This window comes from Rhinolophus ferrumequinum, chromosome 2 (assembly GCF_004115265.2).
Source record: "Rhinolophus ferrumequinum isolate MPI-CBG mRhiFer1 chromosome 2, mRhiFer1_v1.p, whole genome shotgun sequence".
NCBI classification, from domain to species: domain Eukaryota; kingdom Metazoa; phylum Chordata; class Mammalia; order Chiroptera; family Rhinolophidae; genus Rhinolophus; species Rhinolophus ferrumequinum.
The window spans coordinates 61,717,596-61,733,314 of NC_046285.1; the positions used below are offsets into that span (position 1 = coordinate 61,717,596).

Consider the following 15,719-nt stretch of genomic DNA (forward strand, 5'->3'; position numbering starts at 1 on the left):
ATCCAAATAGGTAGCTCAGCAGGGAACATGAACTGATCTCAAACACAATAATAAGAAAGGCCCTCATCTATTCAAATGATATCACAGGAAATTCAATGTCTGGATGAGATGCTCAAAGCATGAGCAAAATAAAAACAAGCGATGTGACCACTATTCAAAATTACTGCAGCAAAATAACAATAAGAATAATGTAAGATTAAATCACATTAAATTATGGGCACCAAGTTTTAGTTTTGAAAAACATTCTGGAGATGGATGGTGATGACGGTTACACAACAATGACAAAGTACTTAATGATACTGAAGTGTACACTTAAAAACAGTTAAAATGGTAAGTTTTATATTATGTATATTTTACCACAATTTTCTAAAATTAAATTAAATTAAAAGGGGAAGGGTTAGAAAGGAATGTATTTGATAAAATACAAAGAAAATGAAACTCAAGGAACAGGGAAAAATCCCTGACAATTGGTTTATACTGAGAATTACTTAGTAAGAATGTGAATTCCTTATAACCAGAGCTCATAGATGAGATGGTATAATGAAAGAGTGAGATGGATAGATTTTAGTCCTAAGAAAACAAATTGAGTAGCAAAGAAACACACTTACATAACAAATAGAAACAGTAAGAGGCAGAACAGATAGAGCTGAAAACTGAATTATCTTCACAGAGAAAATGACTCAGATGCTCAGCTAATGCAGATAAAAATTAAGATTATAATATTACAGGGAAACTGCTAGGTATGGAAGATATTCAGACCATCCTACATGAGGATAATTGGTGCCTTTGAAGTAGAGTGCTCTAAAATAGAATGAAGATAGATTTGATAATTTAAGAGATTTTCCTTACGATCAATAATTGAAGCTGCAGATTGAAAGAGCCCAGTGTATCCCAGAAAAAACATTGAGGTCCCACATTCTTTTTAATGGCTATGTTATATTCTACTCTTACGATTGTACCACTTAAAATTTTTGATGTATATGCAGATTGTCCACTTTACTCTCGTAAAATGGGGATTATTTTAACATATCGTGGTGTACTTATGTGAATATCTCTTTAGTATAAATTCCTAGTGGTGAAATTGCTGAGTTAGTAGGTTTGTGCTTTACATTTTGTTTTAAGTTGTTGTTTTTTTTCAAATCATTTTAAATTCTTAATTTGTTAATGTTCTTTTTTTATCTAAGAATTACATATATATATAATACATTACATACATAAAACAAAATTGTCATGTATCACAAAAGAGCTTACCATAAAAAGCAACATTTCCATGTCCTTCCTCTTAGAGACAAAGCACTTTTAACTAATTTTAACAATTTCTTATGATAGCTATCCCCATAATTCTTTTAAAAAGTATTAAAAAGTTTATTATTTCTTAATTTATCAGCTTTAAACTTCTTGCTATGGCAGATAAGGATTTAATACTCTTACACCATCCCTTTTATGGTCATATTTCCATTTATTGTTAAATCGATAAGGTATATATTATTATAGTTATGTAAGTATTTTCCACTGTGAAATCAAATAGTGTATGACGAGCACAGTTTCTGTCTTCTACATATTTGGGTTTTTTTCCTGGAGAGGGAATTGCCATCCCCTCTCCCCTGGCCGCTTCTGATTCTTTTTTCTTGGACCTCAGGTGAGAATTGGGTTTTAATGGTGATCCTTGGTTCATTTCAGCATTGGTTCATGCAAGGACCTCAGGGATATATCTTCTTATCTATCCTTGAATGAGATATACAGGTCTCCATTTATTTGTTTTCAATCAAACTCCCCTTTATCCCCAGGGCCCTTCATCTTTCTCCAGTCAAGACCGATTACATTTTAAATGAACTGAATAAGTACTTCTCTAATGGAATAAAAATAAAAGAGTTTTGACTAATTTAAAAACTTTCAATTTTAAGTGTTCATAAATAATTAGGGCTATTTTATAATATTTTTAGCTCACTAAAAGCAATACAAAAGAACTTTAAGTGTGACAAGGAATGTTTCATAAAGTGGATAAACATCACGTATTTTCAAGAGATCATGTATAATCTAATGACACACTTTTATGCAAACACATTCCAATTTGCAGAGAGTGGTCAGGAAGAAAAAGTAGTTAACCTTGTTAAATATCTATTAATTGCTGAGAAGATAAGGTTATCTTATTTAGCCCTCCAACAATCTTATATATTGTTTGCTTACTTTATAAAGAGAGGAAATTGCAAGGTTAAATAATACTCCCAAGTTCACACAGTTAGTGGTGGAATTAAAAGTCAAGCCCGGGGTTTGACTCCCAAGCGCATATTCTTCCTACTCTAGCCTGCTCTTTGGTCTGTCCTCATCAAACCTTACCCGCTATATTGTATTTGTTTTTTCTCTTAGTGGACGAGTGTTCCTCTGACTACACAGTTGTCCTTCCGGTGATTGGGGCCATCGTGCTTGGTCTTTGCGCTGTGGGTTTGATTGTCTATGGAATCCGCCTAAGGCGTGAATCATCTGGATACCAGAGAATCTAATTGGTGCCCAGGGGGAAAAGAAAATAATGGAGCTTAGAGAAGTTTTTCTTCATTTTCCAGGGTATTAGGGACTTCCCTTAGAGTGTGGGTCCTTCCAACAATGTAAACCATCTTTCACCAAAACTGAGTCATTTCTGATTTAAGTTCAAGCAGCATATCGATTTCTAAATATTTTTTGTTTATTTTATGAAAGATCTAGTGAGCTATTTAAGAGTATTTTCTAGTTTCCTTCAAAATATTTTAATTATTCAAAGTCAACATTTGAGATATGTTAAAATAGCACAATCTATGTAAAGTGGTGTATATGTCTCCAATTTATAAACCAAAGCATCAATTGTAATCAAACCTGCATGTTCCTCTTGTTGGTATCAGATGAAAACCCTAGGCTGTCCGTGATATGTTGTTCATTTTGATGATTAAAAAAAAAACATTTAAAATGGGAAAGGAGTTAGTAGGTAGCCAGGCATATGTTCATCATATAAAACATGAATAGTAAAAGCACTGAAATTCCATTTTAGAGATAAAGCAGAGACATTTTTTAAAATGGAAAAGATCAAAGGTAAAATAAGATACTGAAGGGGTTGTTTGGCTGGGGCTCTAACGATAAAGGAGTAAACTTCTCAAGGTATTTTTTATTTCTTTGAAAACAGCAATTTTCTAACCACTAACCAACTTTTCTTTCTTGAATGTAGCTCCCCCCTCTAGTGGTAGCTTGCGTCTTTTGCACTTTTATAGCCACATTTTCTATACTGTTTGCTTTATTCTGTGGAGCAGCCTGCCCTTCCTCTCCCCCCACCACACCCCCCCCCAAAAAAAATCCCTGTTTGTTTTTACTGCTAAAGAAAGGAACGAAGTGAGGACATTACCAGAAAAGACCACATGCCCCAGGCATTCTTTAGTAAAGGAATAATTTCAGTCACCCTAGAGTACACATTGACTTTCCTGACTTGTTCTCTTATGAGTCAATAGGGATGACAAGGTCCTAACTTTATTCTTAATAGACTATTGAATTGTATTAAAAGTTTTTGTAATAAAAACCTATTTTGGAGACTCATTCATTTCTTATAATGCAGTTTTTTGTTTTTAATCTTAGCGGTTGTCTTTTAAATATGGAGGTTGTCACTTGAATCAATAAGTTAAATTATCTTTCTATAAAGAATTTTGTTCTATTCTTCATTGCCACATTATTACTTGGTAGGAAGACTTATTTAAGAGAAACTGAATTTCTGAGAAGATAAACCACATTAAAGTTACAAATTAAATCTCTCAACTCAGTCCGGAATAATTGATTGGGTTAGTGGTTTACTTAAGTGCTGCCATTGTTCGTTCGTTCATTCATTCATTCATTCATTCATTCAACCAACATTGATTAAGGACTTAGTAAATGCCAGACGCTCTGGTAGGGGATGAGATAAATAAGAAGATCTATAGCTGTGTAAATGCCAGACACTCTGGTAGGGGATGAGATAAATAAGAAGATCTATAGCTGTGTAACAATACCCCAAAACTTAGCAGTTTAAAACAACAAACATTTATTATTTCACTCAGTTTCTGTGGGTAAAAAATCTGGAAGCAGTTTAGCTGGGTGGTTCTGGCTTAGAGTCTTTCACCTGGTGGCAGGTAAGCTGTTGGCCACAGCTGCATCTGAAGGTTCAAATGGAGCTGAAGGTTCTGCTTCCAACTTCACACCCTGTGGCATATCCATAGGGGTGCTCACAACATGACAGCTGGCTTTTTCCAGGGGAAATGATCAGAGAGAGAGAGATCTGGTCTGCACTCTTCAAAAATGTCGACATCATGAGAACCCAAGAAAAACTGAGAAACCATTACAGATTAAGGGACATAACTCAATGCAATGTGTGACACAGGATTATTTTTTCTTCTATAAAAGCCATTATTGGAACAATTGGGGAAATTCAAATCAGGTTTGTAGAATAAATAATAGTATTTTATCCATGTTGATTTCTGACTTTGATCATTGTTCTGTGGAGAGGTAAGAGAATCTCCTTGTTTTAGGAAATACACACTGAAGTAGGAGTAAAAAAAGGAGTCATGTCTGCAATTTACTTGCAAATGGTTCTTTAAAAATGTGAGTGCACGGGTGTGTATTTGTGTGTGTATGCATATGTGTATATGGAGAGAGAAAGACAGCTAAAGCAAATATGGTATATGAACATTTGGCAAATCTAGGAGAAGGGTACTATTGTTGCAGCTTTTCTGTAAGTCTGAAGTTATGTCAAAACAAAATGCTTAAAAATTTTGTACTTTGGAATAGCTAATACAGGCCTGTGGTACCAAAATCAAAAGATGCAAAAGGGTATATAATAAAAAGTTAGTCTCCATCCTATCCCTGACATGGAACCATCAACTTTTCTTTCCCATAGGATATCTCTGCATACATAAGCATGTATGTATTTTCTTTCCACTATTTTTATACAAATTGGGGACTAATAACCACAGTTCTGCCATTATTGTTTTTTCACTCATGAATAAATGTTAATACATGAGTAAATATAGTGCTGTCTCATTCTTTTTAGTGACTGCATAGTAATTATATATATATCATATATATGTAGTATTGTTGCAAATAGTAAACTGATTAAAAGACAAAGACATTGGTTAAATATAAATATATTTTATGTATATATATATATATATTACATATATATTAAATATATATATATATATATAAAATCAGTTCGCTATTTCCAACAATACTACAATAAATTTCCTTAATCAGACATCATTTCAAACATCTCTGAGTATATCTTTAGGTGAATTCCAAGAAACAGCTTTGCTAGGTCAGAGTTTGTGAATTTGCAATTTTGATAAATATTACCAAAGTATTCTGCATAATGGTTGTGCCCATTTTTACAACAGTAAAACATGATAATATTCTTACAAATTACAGTGTGTTGTTAAATTTTTTGATATTTGCTAATGTGATAGGTGAAATATGGTATATCATTATCGTTTTAATTTGTATTTCTCTGATTTGGTATGAGGTTAAGTGCCTTTTATATTTATTTGTTTCCTATTCTTTGAATGCCTCATATTCTTTTTCTTTTCTTTATACTTGTTAGTCTTCCCCACACACAGCTTTATTGAGGTATAAGCATAAAATTGTATATATTTAAAGTGTACAATGTGATGATTTGGTTTAGGTATACATTGTGAAATGATTACCACAATTGGGTTAATTAACACATCATCATCTCACCGTAGTTATCTTTTTCTGTGCTCTGGGACAGAAGAATAGCACGGGCATCAACTACTCTACCATTTGGGTGGAACTTCCTTGTGAGACAAGGTGGGCCACCTGCTTTGGGGGTGTAAGTAAGGATGGAAGCGAGGGTTGTAGGAAAGACGGTTCTTTGATAGTATTGTGCTCTAGTTCTTCTATGGTAATTGGTTCATTAGATTTTTCTATCTCTTCCAGGATCTATTTTGGTAAGTTGTATTTTCTTGTAATATTATCTATTTCATCCAGGTTTTCAAGTTTGTTTGCCTAAAGACGAGCACAATTAGTCTCTTATAACTCTATACTCTGTTTTCTAGATCTGAGATATTTTTCCCACTTTTTTTTATGGCAAGTGTTCATTCCCCTTCTTTCTTTTGCTTATATTAGTTAACCATTCATCTATTTTATTAGGTTTTTTTTTTAACTTCTAGATTTATTACTCCTTTGATATTCGTTTTCTTAATTCATTAATTTCTTCTTTAATCTTTACTAATTTACTGATTCTATTCTACTTTACTTATGTTTATTTTTGTATTTTTTCTAACCCTTGAATTAGATGTTTACTTTCACTATGAATTTTCTTATGAGCCCTCCTTTAACTACTTTTAGCAGCTACATGTAGTAAATTCAGTATGTTTATTTTCTAGATATTCTTCAATTTCGGTTTTGACTTCCTAGTAATCAAATTTTTTACTCTTTCCCCCCAATAGTCAATTAAAACATTGTTTTCAAAAGCTCAGGAGGTTTTAAATATTTTATTTTAGTTATTTATTGTCTCCATTTTTTGAGAACACTAGAGAATTTTATATCTTGTTCTCCACCCCATTTAACTTTTGTCCCATGACTGCCTCCATTATATCCCTGCGGCTTTACTGATAAAGATCGCGAGGAGGGTTCTACTAATTGAAGCCGGACGAGAACGAAGAAACCGCGCAGGCCGTGAGAAGAAACACCGACCCAGGACCACTGTCCTAAGGAGGCTGAAGACGGAGCCAGGTGTCTCCAGGCCGAACTCTAGAGGCCGAGGAGGCAGGGACCACACCCCCGCGGGCACGCGGCCCGATTGGCCAATCGCCGCACTGAAGCCCTGCTCTGTGTTTTGATTGGTTTTGGTGGAGACACTCCCCCGTACTAGGTTGGGCCCATTGCTTGGTTTTGACCCGGACGGTGGCCGGCGGAGGACAAGAGGTTTGCTGAGCGGAGCAAAGGTATTGCAGCGTGTGGGACGCAGCTGTTGTGCCTAGGAGTGTTGGAGAGCCGCGGGGCTGCAGGGTCATGGCGGTGGCCTCTGCGGTGTCCGTGCTGCTGGTGGCGGCGGAAAGGAACCAGTGGCAGCGTTTCCCGAGCCTGCTGCCGCCACCGAGGTAACAGCCCCTTTCGTGGGGATTCTCTGCTTTCAGTCTGGGCATCGAGTGGAGACGTCCCCATATCCAGTCCTTCCTTTTCTTCCCCTACCCTTCTTCTACACTTCAGCTCTCGGTTTGGCTCTATTTTTCCATTTATGAGGAGTCGGGGAGGGGTGGAGCTGGGCCTGCCATCTCCTTCCTGTCCTAGCCCTCGCCATAATAACGCTTGTCCAGATCTTAACCATTTACGTGTGCTTTCACTGCATTCCCTGTGAAGGAAAGCGTCGTTCATAATCTGGTTTCTGATGAATTCCAAAGGAGTCAACGACTTGCCCAAGGTGAAACAAGTCATAAGAGGTGAAACCAGGATGCCCTCAAAGTCCCTTTCAGTTCAGCTATTCCTTAGCAGGTGTCCCGTTCAGACAAAGACTCCTGGAGTTCTTTCTCATTGTTGGAATGAATCAAGTTAACAAAAGCAAGTTTACCTTCCAGAGAGTTTAGAAGTTATTTTGCCCATGTTCTGTATGCATGTTTAAATAAAGTAGCAGATGACTCACTCTAGCTAACCTGATTCCACATCATTGTCAAATTTTGAGCTGCAAGCTTCGGTTACAATAACTTTGACAGTGACGATACTCTCATGCTTCCAGATAGTAAGCTTCTTTATCTTCCTTTGCTTCATCATCATCGTCATCAACATTCTCCATCATTCTGGAAAGACAGTACAGCTTGGTGCTGAAAGGCACAAATTCTGCAGTCTGAAGGCAGGTCTCACCTTTGATATTCACTAGGTGTGTGAGCAACCTTGGGCAAGTTACTTAATATCTCTATGCTTCAGTTTCCTGGCCTAGGAGGAGATGATGATACCTACAGGAGATAATACTAGTACTTAGTACCTTGGATTGTGCAAATTAAATGAATTAATACATAGAAAGAGGCTTCAACAGAATCTGAGCATATGAATCAATTCATGGATGTACCCTTTGCAAACTCAATCATGTAGATCAATTTTTTTGTTTGTTTCTGTTTGCTACAAGTTATTGCAGATGCCTTAGATTTCCAGATACTTAATTGTAGGACTCACCCTAGAGCAAAATAAGGCAATTAGTAAAAGCAATGTTAGTATTCTCTTTCTCCTGATGTTTGTTTTCTGAGGTTTCAGGGCTCTTCATGATACTACTGCAGACACATTTTCTCTCTTCTCTCCAAACCTTAGCTATTTATATAGAATTGTTCTTAAGTAGCTGTCACCTGGAAAATGTTAGAGTTGTAATGGTATATAGAATTAAAAACCTTATCAATATAGAGGGTGTTTACATTTCTATTTATATCATGATTCTCTAGTAACTCAGAGAATAGAAATCTAGTGGTAGAGTTTTAAAAATGAGAATAAGCTAGTATAGAAGTTACCTTGATCAGGATGAAATTATTTTATGGAAGCAACTTCTTAATCTTGTTTTATAAGCCAGTGTTTTAAATTATAGCTTATGTAATGGTGCAAAATGGAATAGACTAATGAGAACATTGATGATAGAGGATTGTAGTTATGTGGTGTATGAGTATATGTGTGTGGTTGTCTGTCTAGAAGGCGGCAGAAGAAAATTTTAGGTCAGCAATGGCCTTGAAACCTAAGAGTCTTAAGCTGGGTTTAACAAAAAGCTGCCATTTTGTAGACACTTCTACCCAGGACAGGCCTTGAATCTTATCAGAAACCTATCTGAAGAATATGATGGGAAGATGCTATGAACTAGAAAATACCTTATAAATATCAAGAAAGCTGATCCCCTTCCTTGAAGATCAAGAAAGTAGGGTAAGCTGTTTTGGAAAGATGGGAAAGCAGTAGCGTCATGTGGAAGTCTAGTGTTAAAGCTGTGGGTCTTCCCATCAGCCCTTCATGGATGGTGACATCCGTTTGAGTGTGCACCATAGGACAGTAAGTGTGTAGATTGCCTTATGACAAGGAGAAAAAATTTTCCTCTACCCTTCAAACGTATCTTATTAGAGGGAGAAGTTAGATTGGTATGCTTCAAACTGTAGTTTGACCAGCATATTTTATTTAATAAAATGGAACAGAATAGAACAGAAACAAAATGCAGGGAAAGTCTTTTATGAAACTTCTGTTTTTTATGTGTACTTGGTTGTGAAGTCAAATACAGTTTTTACTTTGGGTTCTAGTCAAAAAAAGTTTGAAAAAAGCTGACTGGATGGTCTTGAAGTATGCTGGATTTACAATCAATCATCTTTGACTCCCTCTGTGGTCATATGCGAGCTTCAGGAGCAAGCAGGTGAAATGATCCATGCAAGGACACGTACTGCCAGAGAGAACAGCCAGAACTATAACTTCTGATTTCTAGATTAGTTTTCTTTCCACAAAGAATGTCTTAACAAATAACTTTGTAGACTTAAGGTTTAATTAAGGTCACATCTGGATTTGGTTTCAAGTTTTAAAAAATTTAGACTATTTTGAAAGAATATTGACTGATCTTGCATATCCTGCTTAATTATAACTCCATTTGGGCTCATTTTATAGGACATGGGCTTGGAAGCAAAGAACCATGAAGTATACAACAACCACAGGTATTAACAGTCTTTGTTATACTATTTGGTTTTGCTGCAGATTGTGAATTAAGAAAAGGAAATGTTTAATCCTTTAATTTGTACATAATAGAATTAGTTCTCGTATAATTTTGAAGTTTTGGGTTTTCATAATTTTCTTAGTATTGAGTCATGGTTGTCACCTCTTTTATGTCAAATCTCTTGTTGTTGAGTCTAAAATATGTAGGGAAATAATGGAGAACATTTTATATTTGTTATTTCTGTCTAACTCTAATAGTGTATCGAATTGAAAAACATAACTATGATGGTCTAAATCGATACTTTATAACAGTGCTTTTAAGTAGCAGAACCTTTTTTTCAAATAAAATTTTACACAGAATTTTCAACTATAAAACATTAAAGTGTAACTTGATTGATTGGGTGTAGCTCCCTTGACACATACATGCATACTTCATCCCAGCAGCCGCTGTGACCTGTGACAATGCTTAGGCTCTGTAGATCCCTGTTGCAAAACATTGTTTTGAATCATATAAAACCTTATTTTTCCAGAAAAATAACTATTATAAACTGTCAAAGAACATTTATTTCATGCGTGATGATGGAAGTGGATCTTATATATTAAGACAATGTCATGTCATTATAGCATTGATGCCAGTGAACTGGTGCAATATTCATTTATTTATATTGCAAAAGAACCACACATCCCTGTGTTCAGCGCAATGTCCAAGAGCGCAGACTCTGGAGTGAAGCTAACCAGGGTTCAAATCTTGGATCCGGTTCAAATCCTAGATCCACCATTTCTATAGCTGTATAATTTCAGGAAAGTAGTATCTCTTTCAACCTTGATTTCTTCATCATTAAAATGGAGATAATAATAATAATACCCACTTCATATGATTATTGTGAGGATTTAAGTCCTGATAGTCTTTAGCACGGGACCTGGAACATAGAAAGTACTTACTTAAAGATTGGTTATTGTAATTTGATCTTGGTATAACAAGGTATCCTTTAATTTTATTTTAAGTTGAAAAAGCTGAGTAATTTAAAAGTTTATGTTAATAAGGGTATCTTGAATTTCAGTGAAAAGTAGTGCACTGTCTTAATTACAATGGTTATTTTAGGCTCTGTTATGCTGACTTTACCAAAACAAATGTTTATCAGCTGGTTAATATCATAGAATACTTTCACAATCTCATTCCTTGCTCCCAGTAACATTTTTGTATGATTTTCGTGGTGTTTTAAACAGGACGAAACATTACCAAGGTCCTCATTGCCAACAGAGGAGAAATTGCCTGCAGGGTGATGCGAACAGCCAAAAGAATGGGTGTACAGTCTGTGGCTGTTTATAGCGAGGCTGACAGGAATTCCATGCATGTGGACATGGTATGTTGTTCAAAACTGGAAGTTGAATTTTGTAAGTGACCATATTTGTTTAGTGTGTCAGTCTTTTAGTACTTTATGTTGACAGTTGGTATGTGCTAGTGTTAACAGTGTATACGTAGGTGAATTGAAACTGCTCACTAATAATTCCTCTAGGAACATTTTCCAGTCACACCGTTGAAGGAGACAGTATGCTTTGTGGTGTAGTTGACTTCCAGTCAAGGTCCTATCATCAAGGACAGGTTTACGGAACTGAATGGAAAACAGTTCACGGAATGTGGCTGAAGCACATACCACACTTTGATTGGCACATATCCAGATCCCTGATGTACAAGGAGAAGAATTAAGGTTCTAGTCTTAGCAACTAACACTTACTGGCCAAGGGATCTTAGACAAGTCACCCCATGTTTCAGAGCCTTGGCTTAACTGGAAAATTCTAACTAAAAGGACCCTACTCCCCCTGAGGTTTGTTAAGTGTCGTCAGTTAGTATAACTAGCTATTATCCACCACACGGAACCCAGGCGTGGATGAATTCAGCTGCTGGCCTTCTTTATGCTCACGGCTGCAGTCCCCGACAGCAATTCATGACTACCAGCTTCCCCTGCACTTTCAGCATCGCCCATCAGGCCCGTGCAGCTCTCTAGCCGCTTTTCTTTCCCATTCTGTGACCAATTCCTGTTGCTTTCTATCCTGAGGCACTTTCATTTCATTCTCGTGTGTGATTTATACATAGAAATCAAGTTTTCACATCCTCTTCATGCAAAAGATTCCAAACTGGCTTATTTTTTATGACATAGACATAAGCTGGTACTTCTGTTTCTCAGTTCTTGCATTGTTCCTGGGGAGCCAGCATTTTTAGTTTTAATAATAAGAGGACCCTGAAGCAGTTCCATGTCGTGTACCAGCGTGTACTAGGTGTGTGGTTTTTTAAGCACATGATATTTCTTAAACAGGCAGACGAAGCGTATTTCATTGGTCCTGCTCCCTCTCAGCAGAGCTACCTTTCTATGGAGAAAATCATTCAAGTGGCCAAGATCTCTGCTGCCCAGGTAAGAGGAATACAAAAGGAATAATATTGTACAATTTTCACAAAACTACTTATTGATAGAACTCATTTTCTATTTTTAGCCTTTCCCGAGATTTTTACATTTGATTATTGGGTTATTGTAAATTAGGCGTGTCTCTTCTTCTTCTTCTTTTATTTATTTATTTATTTATTTATTTATTTATTTATTTATTTATTTAATTTTTTGAATTAAGATTTATGGGGGTGACAATGGTTAGTAAAATTACATAGGTTTTAATTGTACGGTTCTGTAATACATCATCTATATAATCATATAGCATGTCTCTTCTCATTCCTCAGTCACTCCACCTTCTTACTGAATTCAGTGTACTTTAGATCTTCTGGGAAATTGAAGGGCGGGTCTAAATTATAAATTAAAATTAAGAGGGAATGCAGCTCTTTCACCTTCAAATACAGATCTTAGGAAATCAGATCCTTTGGGGGAATTCGATGGTACTCTAATTTACAAGATAAAACATAATTAAAAGAAATCTTTTTCCCTCTTGACTTCCCAGCCTCGTTGTAGGGCCCCACTACCTTTTTTTCCAATATTCCAGACTCAGAACTTTGATGTTTTTACATCTCTTATTCATCCTTCAAAATAAAGAGAAAAAATGAAAAATAAATAAAATAGGAAGCTACTTATGTTGCATTTTTCTTTGAAATGTTTCCAGAAGTAGTTCTTTTCGATCACACTGCCAAACCTTATGATCTATTATCTGGATTTTTGATTCTTGGCTGGTTTCCCTTCTAAATCCCTTACCCATCCAATGAGTTCTCCATACTGCTATGAATGTTTCTTAAACACTTGTTTCATTATTATCCTCTGCTTTCTCTCTTTTTCTAATAATCTCACACCTTTCTTGTCCTATTCCCTAGTGAGTAAATCTTCAGTGGTTACATGATAAAGTTCAAAGTCTTCAGCCAAGCATTTAAAAGAGTTTGCAATATCTGTCAAAACTTATTTCTCACCGCCAGTTCTTTATTATCGCTATAATGAACTTTTCTCCATCTTCTTTTCACACCATACTTATTTCTACCTCTAAGCATTTGCTTATATTGTTCCACCTGCCTGAAATGCTCTTTTCCCCTTCTCTTATCATTCATGCATTTATTCTCTCAGCGAGCATTAATTGGTCTCCTGCTTTGTGCCAGCTTCTAAATATAGATACAGCAATGAATAACACAGTTCCTTTTGAAGTAGGAATATTTTTCTGTGTGTCCCCAAATTATGTAAATGATGTTGGATCTTCTAGCAGTTTCTGAGTGTGGGCCGGGATCGTGTCTCGTGAAGCCGAAGAATGGAAACATGGACCAGGGAGAGGCAAAAAGTTTTAAAAAGAGGATAGTTTATTAGAGGCAGGAGAAGGGGTTGCAGCTTCCGAGCGGGAGGGGTTCCCGAAATGGGGGTGCCCCGTGACTGAGGCAAATGTTCTTACTTTTATACCTTCCCTTGCCTGCTTGGGGAAGGGGGCTGGAGCCTTCTAATGGAATTCATCTATCAGGTTTGTCCATCCTGAAGGGATTAATGAACCAACCCATTCCTATCTATTAGATCTGCTCCTTTGTCCGGCCAGAAGGGATTTGAGATTATCTATTAACCTCAAGGCATATTCTCAGGTCCCTGTCCCAGACGTGAAGGAGACATTCCAGGATATGGCTTCTTTTTTGTTTATTCCACCAGGGACCTCCCTGTCTACCTAGCCAACATACTAACCATCCTGTCTCACTCTCCTATGAAGCTACACTTTAGTAGGTGAGACAGATAATAAATACTTAAACAAGCAGAGAAATAATACAACTAAGAATGTTATAATTGGTGAGAAGAACATAAAGCAGAATAAGGGGGTGAAGAAGACTAGTTAGGAGATGCTTTTAAATAGGGTGGTCAATGGCGGACTCTCTGAGGAGGTGACAGTTGAACAGAGACCTAACTGACGAAGAGCCAGCCATGTGAAGAACTTGAAGGGGAAGGTGCAGGCAGATGGGATTGCTAAAACTTTGAGATGAAAACAAGCTTGGTGTTCAAGGGACAAAAATATTTAGCATGGATAAAGTGAAGGCAGTGATGGGCTGTGTCTTTCAGGACCCAGTCAGTAAAACTGAAATTCAATTAGAAATTTCATCAGAGGGAATTTGATTTAGGAATTAGTTCCACCAGTATTTAAGGGCTAAAAGAAAAAAAAGAGTGTGTTGAAATTACCCCGTGATAAAAGCTAAAAAAATTGACAGCCACCCCTTGGGCTGGGGAAGGGGTGGGAGGAGGCACCTTGGGTCATGTTGCTCAGGTGTCTGTGAAGGGCTCCTACCTGGCTGCAGGGGCTTAATGAGGCTGGTCTGGGAGTTCCAAAGGAAGCTGAAAACTGGAACTGCCCCTGCCCAGGGTGGAAGAACAGGAAGGCTTCCCCTGCTTCCAATTTTCGAATCAGGACCCCTGCCGGCAGAACCTAATAGGAAGCCAGCGGCAAGAAAGGCCATTTGCAGAGTGCCATCACCACGCATAGTGGAAGGTTGGGTTTGGAGCTGAGAAAACCAACTGACAAGAAGGAAGTGGTGGGAGATGATGAAGCTCAGCGGTAAAAGCAGCATCATTGAGGGCAGCATAGGCCTTGGTAAGGAGTTTGCATTTCATTCTAAGTAGCTATTGGACAATTTTAAGCAGGGTAGTGAAGTGATCAGATTTACATTTTAATAAGATGATTGTGGCAGCTGGTGGGGAATAGGCGGACTAGTGGTGGGAGGGGGGCAAAGGTGGGACTGATAACAAAGCAAGCAGAATTGTTACAGAGGCAAGACTCAACTCTGTCTCCCTGATCCAGGGTTCAGGGCGAGATATAACGGGGTTGCAGCACCGGATCTTCATGGACAGCAGGCCCTTCGCTTCCGAAAGGGTTCCAGCATTTAGTTCCGGTCATGTCCCGCTCATGTCCCGGTCTTTTGGTTCCATAGGGGGAGAAACTTTGGTTCTGGGTGTAATTTGCAACATTTTCTCTCCTGTGCGTGCTTTGGCTGCAGGACTTGCAGTTTTATTCTGTCGTCTGTGAAAAACAACTCAGTATCTTGTAAGAAACAGGATCGGGCCAGTTTGAGCTGCTTCTGCAGTAACAGGATGACAGGAGTTAATTGCAGTAGTCTTGCCATTCACTGCCACATGAATTCCTGCCTTTTATAATTTCTTTCATGTTTTCTCTATTTACTTTGATGTCTCCCTTTTCCTTTAGCATTTGATTTCCTGTTCCAGTCATTTGTCAGACTTAGTTAGCCATTATTTTGTTTAACGAATTTAGTACATATCTTGCTTCTTCTCTCCACTGTACTGAGAAGAACCCACATCTGAGACTCATTGTTTTACCTCCTAGCAACCCAAAGATCTAGTACACACAGGTTATTAACTTGCATTAGGAATATATATAGTTATTTTGTATTTATGTGTACCTGCATCAGTGTCCTCTTCTTTAGTCAGAGTTCTATACTAATTTAGGCTTTAATTTATACACACAGGTATTCAAACAAATAAAATATGCTCGTTTCTAAAGTTTTTTAGTTATTGCTTGGAGTAAAAGACTGATAGGAGGGTAAGGAGATGATAATAATATGTGGACTTTATATATTCCTTTGGAAACCAGGT

At 37.1% G+C, this 15,719-nt stretch overlaps 2 protein-coding genes across 2 annotated transcripts in view; both read left to right on the forward strand.

The window, feature by feature from the left end:
• Positions 1 to 3,475, forward strand: part of LAMP3 (lysosomal associated membrane protein 3) — a 30,447-nt gene extending 26,972 nt beyond the window's left edge. The window contains exon 6 of the mRNA XM_033089033.1: positions 2,368 to 3,475. Within this exon, the coding sequence (XP_032944924.1) occupies positions 2,368 to 2,501 (134 nt within the window). The 3' untranslated portion in view covers positions 2,502 to 3,475. The remainder of the gene's footprint in view (positions 1 to 2,367) is intronic.
• Positions 3,476 to 6,886: 3,411 nt separating this feature from the next.
• MCCC1 (methylcrotonyl-CoA carboxylase subunit 1) overlaps positions 6,887 to 15,719 on the forward strand; it is a 58,356-nt gene continuing 49,523 nt past the window's right edge. The window contains exons 1-4 of the mRNA XM_033089042.1: positions 6,887 to 7,106; positions 9,619 to 9,665; positions 10,891 to 11,027; positions 11,979 to 12,074. Of these exons, the coding sequence (XP_032944933.1) occupies positions 7,018 to 7,106; positions 9,619 to 9,665; positions 10,891 to 11,027; positions 11,979 to 12,074 (369 nt within the window). The 5' untranslated portion in view covers positions 6,887 to 7,017. The remainder of the gene's footprint in view (positions 7,107 to 9,618; positions 9,666 to 10,890; positions 11,028 to 11,978; positions 12,075 to 15,719) is intronic.